The sequence below is a fragment of the Manacus candei genome, unplaced genomic scaffold, assembly GCF_025592945.1.
Source record: "Manacus candei isolate 608988 ecotype Guabito, Panama unplaced genomic scaffold, ASM2559294v1 h1tg000613l, whole genome shotgun sequence".
In the NCBI taxonomy this organism is placed as follows: Eukaryota; Metazoa; Chordata; class Aves; order Passeriformes; family Pipridae; genus Manacus; species Manacus candei.
In genome coordinates this window covers 27381-34022 of record NW_026138661.1, presented here as the reverse complement: position 1 = coordinate 34022, position 6642 = coordinate 27381, and the positions used below count along the sequence as shown (strand labels likewise).

The following is a 6642-nucleotide window of genomic DNA, read 5'->3' as shown; positions in this document are numbered from 1 at the left end:
GTCCCGGCATTGGAGGGGGCACCCGATTGGTCCTTGGAGAGGATTTAGGGTTTTTTGGGGGGGCTGGGGGTGGTCCTGGCGCTGGTGGGGGGCTCAGAGGATCTGTCGGGGCATCCCGTAGCCCGTCATGCCCGCCTGGGAGGCGCCGCGGTTGGTGCCATCTGCAGCCCGATGACGCTTCTGCCCCTCCTTCAGCTTGTCCTCCGAGAACACGCGGCGGTTCTCCTGCGACTTCCTGCGCCCGCCGGGGGGGGGGGGTCAGCCAGAGACCCCCCCGAGACCCCCAGGGACAACTTGGAATCCCAACATCCCCCTCCGAGACACCCAGGAACAACTTGGAACCCCAAACCCCTCCCGAGACACCCAGGAACAACTTGGAATCCCAAACTCCCCCCCAAGACACCCAGGGACAACTTGGAATCCCAAACTCCCCCCGGGAATCTTAGGACCCCCTTGGAATCCCAAAGTCCCCTGAGACCCCCAGGAACCCCTTGGAACCCCAAACTCCCCCCCGAGACCCCCAGGAACAACTTGGAACCCCAAACCCCCTCCCCAGGGTCCCAAAACCGCCCCAGGGACCCCCAAAACCCTCCCTCGTGGACTCCCAGGACCCCCTTGGAACCCTAAAACCCTCCCCAGGGTCCCCAGATACCCCCTTGGAACCCCAAACTCTCCCCCCGAGACCCCCCAGGAACCCCTTGGAATCCCAAACTCCCCCCCGAGACACCCAGGGACACCTTGGAATCCCAAACTCCCCCCCGAGACCCCCAGGAACACCTTGGAACCCCAAACTCCCCCCCCCGAGACCCCCAGGGGGTGGTTTTGGTGTCCCTGGGGTGTGGTTTTGGTGTCCCTGGGGAGGGTTTGGGATCCCTGGGATAGTTTTGGTGTCCCTGGGGCTGGTTTTGGTGTCCTTGGGGGTGGTTTTGGTGTCCTGGGGTGGTTTTGGGATCCCTGGGCTGGTTTTGGTGTCCCTGGGGTGGTTTTGGTGTCCCTGGGGTGGTTTTGGCGTCCTTGGGGGTAGTTTTGGGGTCCCCGGGGGGGTTTTGATACCCGACACCCCCCCCTGGGCACCTACTTGGGGAACCAGTTGGGGTCTCCTCGGAAGAACCCGTCGCCCTTGGCGGCTGCCAGGCTGCCCAGGTTCATCAGGGTGCGCTGCACACACGCCAGGTTCTTCCCTGGGGGGCACCACGGGGTTGGCACCGCGCTGTGCCCACCCATATCCACCCCATATCCACCCTGTGCCCACCCTGTGCCCCCCAGTGCCCCCTCAGTGGCTGCCCAGGTTCATCAGGGGTGCGCTGCACACACGCCAGGTTCTGCCCTGGGGGATCCCATGGGGTCAGACCCGGGCTGTGCCCACCCTGTGCCCACCCCATATCCACCCTGTGCCCCCCTCGTGCCCACCCTGTGCCCCCCAGCCCCCCTCAGTGGCTGCCCAGGTTCATCAGGGTGCGCTGCACACACGCCAGGTTCTGCCCTGGGGGGCACCACGGGGTTGGCACCGCGCTGTGCCCACCCTGTACCCACCCCATATCCACCCTGTGCCACCCTGTGCCCCCCAGTGCCCCCTCAGTGGCTGCCCAGGTTCATCAGGGTGCGCTGCACACACGCCAGGTTCTTCCCTGGGGGATCCATGGGGTCAGACTCGGGCTGTGCCCACCCCATATCCACCCTGTGCCCACCCCATATCCACCCCGTGCCCACCCTGTGCCCCCCAGCCCCCTTTCAGTGGCTGCCAGGCTGCCCAGGTTCATCAGGGTGCGCTGCACACACGCCAGGTTCTTCCCTGGGGGGCACCACGGGGTTGGCACCGCGCTGTGCCCACCCCCATATCCACCCTGTGCCCACCCTGTGCCCACCCTGTGCCCACCCAGTGCCCCCTTCCCAGAGATCCATGGTCTGGGATATATCCGTGGGGGCGATCCCATAACCCCCAATCCCAATCCCAATCCCACCTTCCCACAGATCCACGGTCTGGAAGATGTCGGTGGGGGGCGATCCCATAACCCCCAATCCCAATCCCAATCCCAATCCAATCCCAATCCCACCTTCCACAGATCCACGGTCTGGAATATATCCGTGGGGGCGATCCCATAACCCCCCTCATTCCCAATCCCAATCCCAATCCCACCTTCCCACAGATCCACGGTCTGGAATATATCCGTGGGGGCGATCCCATAACCCCCAATCCATCCCATAACCCCCAATCCCAATCCCAGTCCCACCTTCCCACAGATCCACGGTCTGGAAGATGTCCGTGGGGGCGATCCCATAACCCCCATAACCCCCCAATCCCAATCCCAATCCCAATCCCACCTTCCCACAGATCCACGGTCTGGAATATATCCGTGGGGGCGATCCCATAACCCCCAATCCCAATCCCAATCCCAACCCCAATCCCACCTTCCCACAGATCCACGGTCTGGAATATATCCGTGGGGGCGATCCCATAACCCCCAATCCATCCCATAACCCCCAATCCCAATCCCAATCCCACCTTCCCAGAGATCCACGGTCTGGAATATATCCGTGGGGGGCGATCCCATAACCCCCAATCCTAATCCCAATCCCACCTTCCCACAGATCCACGGTCTGGAAGATGTTGGTGGGGGCGATCCCATAACCCCCCAATCCATCCCATAACCCCCAATCCCAATCCCAATCCCAATCCCAGTCCCACCTTCCCACAGATCCACGGTCTGGAAGATGTCCATGATCCCGTAACCCCCATTCCCAATCCCAATCCCAATCCCAATCCCAATCCCGAATCCCATTCCCACCTTCCCAGAGATCCACGGTCTGGAATATATCCGTGGGGGCGATCCCATAACCCCCAATCCATCCCATAACCCCCAGTCCCACCTTCCCAGAGATCCACGGTCTGGAAGATGTCGGTGGGGGCGATCCCATAACCCCCAATCCCAATCCCAATCCCAATCCCAATCCCAATCCCACCTTCCCACAGATCCACGGTCTGGAATATATCCGTGGGGGCGATCCCATAACCCCCATTCCCAATCCCAATCCCAATCCCAATCCCAATCCCACCTTCCCACAGATCCACGGTCTGGAAGATGTCCGTGGGGGCGATCCCATAACCCCCAATCCATCCCATAACCCCCCTCATTCCCAATCCCAATCCCGTTCCCACCTTCCCACAGATCCACGGTCTGGAAGATGTCCGTGGGGGCGATCCCGTAGCGCTCGGCCGCCTGTAGGAACTGGGAGATCTGCTCCATCTGTTTGAAGGCATGGGGGATCCCTGGATTTTGGGGACGGGCGGGCCGGTCCCGAGGGTGGAGGCTGTTGATGAGCCGGCACAGGACCTGCGGGGGCGGGGGGGGTTGGGGCATCTTTGGGGGCATCTTTGGGGGCATCTTTGGGGTCAGGGATTGGGGTTTGGGGTCAGGGATTGGGGTTTGGGGTCAGGGTTGGGGTTTGGGTCAGGGATTGGGGTTTGGGGGCAGGGGGGATTGGGGGCATGTTTGGGGCACGTTTGGGGCACGTTTGGGGCACCTTTGGGGGCAGGGATTGGGGTTTGGGGCAGATTGGGGTTTGGGGGCACCTTTGGGGCACCTTTGGGGGCAGGAGTGGGGGTTTGGGGGCAGGGGTTGGGGTTTGGGGGCAGATTGGGGTCAGGGTTGGGGTTTGGGTTGGGGTTTGGGGTGAGGGGTTGGGGTTTGGGGACAGATTGGGGGTTGGGGTCAGGGTTGGGGTTTGAGGTCAGTGGTTGGGTTTGGGGTCAGGGTTGGGTTTGGGGTCAGGGTTGGGTTTGGGGTCAGGGATTGGGGTTTGGGGTCAGGGGTTGGGGTCAGGGTTGGGGTTTGGGGGCAGGGGTTGGGGTCAGATTGGGGTCAGGGGTCAGGGTTGGAGTCAGGGGTGAGGTTTGGGGTTTGGGGTCAGGGGTTGGGGTCAGGGGTTGGGGTTTGGGGTCAGGGTTGGCTTTGGGGTTAGGGGTTGGGGTTTGGAGGCAGATTGGGGTCAGGGGGTCAGGGTTGGAGTCAGGTGTCAGGGTTTGGGGTCAGGATTGGGGTCAGGATCTGGGGTCAGTTCTGGGGTCACCTATGGGGTCAGCTCTGGAGTCAGTATGGGACCAGCTCTGGGGTCACCTATGGGGTCAGCTCTGGGGTCAGTATGGGGTCAGCTCTGGGGTCAGTATGGGGCCAGTTCTGGGGTCAGTATGGGGTCAGTATGGGGTCAGCTCTGGGGGTCAGCTCTGGGGTCAGTATGGGGTCAGCTCTGGGGTCAGTATGGGGCCAGTTTCTGGGGTCAGTATGGGGTCAGTATGGGGTCAGCTCTGGGGTCAGCTCTGGGGTCAGTATGGGGTCAGCTCTGGGGTCATGGCTGTAGGGTCAGCTCTGGGGTCAGTATGGGGTCAGCTCTGGGGTCATGGCTGTAGGGTCAGCTCTGGGGTCAGTATGGGGTCAGTGTGGGGTCAGTTCTGGGGTCAGTATGGGGTCAAGGTTGTAGGATCAGTTCTGGGGTCAGCTGTAGGATCAATTCTGGGATCGGGGGCCGTAGGATCAGCTCTGGGGTCAGCTGTAGGATCAGTTGTGGGGTCAGTGTGGGGTCAAGGCTGTAGGATCAGCTGTGGGGTCAGCTGTAGGATCAGCTCTGGGGTCAGCTGTAGGATCAGTTCTGGGGTCAGTATGGGGTCAGTATGGGGTCAGGGCTGTAGGATCAGCTCTGGGGTCAGTTGTAGGATCAGCTGTGGGGTCAGGGCCATAGGATCAGCTGTGGGGTCAGCTGTAGGATCAGCTGTGGGGTCAGGGCTGTAGGATCAGTTGTGGGGTCAGTATGGGGTCAGGGCTGTAGGATCAGCTCTGGGATCGGGGCCATAGGATCAGTTGTGGGGTCAGGGCTGTAGGGATCAGTTGTGGGGTCGGCTGTAGGATCCCTCTGGCTCGCAGCCACTCACGGTGCCGTCCTTGAGCCACTGCTGGAAGCCGTCCCTGCCGGGCGCGGGGCCCGTCGCCGCCGCACTGGGCGAGGACCCAGCGCACGAGCAGCTGCTCCAGCTCGGGGTCGTACTGGCGCTCGATCTTCTGCTGCACCTCCCGGCTCAGCCCGTACGACGGGCCCCGGTTCGCCATCCTGGGGGGACACGGGGGGGTCGTGGGGGGGAGCTGGGGACATGGGGGGGTCGTGGGGGGGGACACGGGGGGGGCTGGGGGGGGGGGCTGGGGACACAGGGGGACACAGGGGACACGAGGGGGCACTGGGGACACAGGGGGGCTGTGGGGGGGGCTGGGGACATGGGGGGGGCTGTGGGGGGGGCTGGGGACATGGGGGGGGCTGGGGGGGACACGGGGGGGCTGTGGGGGGGAGCTGGGGACATGGGGGGGCTGGGGGGGGGACAGGGGGGTTGTGGGGGGAGCTGGGGACACAAGGGGGTTGTGGGGGGGGCTGGGGGACATGGGGGGCTGTGGGGGGGGACAGGGGGGCTGGGGGGGGAGCTGGGGACACAAGGGGACACAAGGGGGTTGTGGTCGGGACAGGGGGGTCGTGGGGGGAGCTGGGGACATGGGGGGGCTGGGGGGGGGCGCTGGGGACATGGGGGGGCACTGGGGATATGGGGGGGCTGTGGGGGGGACAAGGGGGGTTGTGGTGGGGGAGACAGGGGGGTGTGGGGGGGACAGGGGACACGGGGGGCTGTGGGGGGGACTGGGGACACGGGAGGGCTGTGGTGGGGGACACAGGGGGGTTGTGGGGGAGGACTGGGGACACGGGGGGAGCACTGGGGACACAGGGGGGTTTGTGGGGGGCACTGGGGACATGGGGGGGCTGTGGGGGGGACTGGGGACATGGGGGGGCTGTGGGGGGGACACAGGGGACACGGGGGGGCACTGGGGACAGGGGGGTGTGGGGGGCACTGGGGACACGGGGGGGCTGTGGGGGGGGACACAGGGGGGCTGTGGGGGGGGACACAGGGGGGTTGTGGGAGGGACTGGGGACTGGTGGCACTGGTGGGGACAGGGTGGCACTGGTGCCCAAGGACAGGGTGGCTCTGGTGGCTCAGGTGGGGCAACAGGGGCCGTGGTGGGGCCAGGGTGGCACTGGTGGGGCCAGGGTGGCACTGGTGGGGCCAGAGTGGCTTTGGTGGCACTGGTGGCACCGGTGGCACCGGTGGCACTGCCCCCCCCGTGCCCGTGCCCTGGCAGGGCCCCCATCCAGCCCAAGCCTTATCTGTGCCCGCCAGGCGCTGCAGGGCTCTGCCCTCTTCCTGCCCACAGCGGGCACGGGGGCCGTGCCCACCCCCAGCACCACAGAGCGACCCCCCCGGGGGACCCCTCAGGCCCCCCCCGACCCCTCAACCCCCCCGGTGCCCCCCCTGAGCCCCCCCATGCCCACAGTTCATCCCCCCCGGTGCCCCCGGAGCTCCCCCCCCCCCCCCGTGTGCCCGGGCACGGAGCCACATCCCGGATCCGGGATTGGCACGGGAGCCCCTGGAGGGGGGGGGGGAAAGGGGGGGGGCAAAGGGGGTGTCCCCACCCCGGCAGGGTGGCAGGACCCCACCCCGGTCAAAGTGCCACCCGGGGCGGTGCCACCTCGGGGGTTGTGCCCTCCTGTGCCCCCCCCCCCCCACGCCAAAGGGGGGGCTCGGAGCCCCCCCAGAGACCCCCCCCCCAGACCCCA

General features: G+C 65.4%; 1 protein-coding gene across 1 annotated transcript; it reads right to left on the bottom strand.

Moving 5' to 3' along the window:
• Positions 1 to 6: 6 nt before the first annotated feature.
• Positions 7 to 5100, bottom strand: LOC127466131 (transgelin-2-like). The gene is given in 5 exon segments (XM_051776739.1): positions 7 to 235; positions 1079 to 1181; positions 3158 to 3332; positions 4925 to 4976; positions 4978 to 5100. Coding segments are annotated over 5 exon segments (594 nt in total). The 5' UTR covers position 5100; the 3' UTR covers positions 7 to 93.
• Positions 5101 to 6642: the final 1542 nt, after the last annotated feature.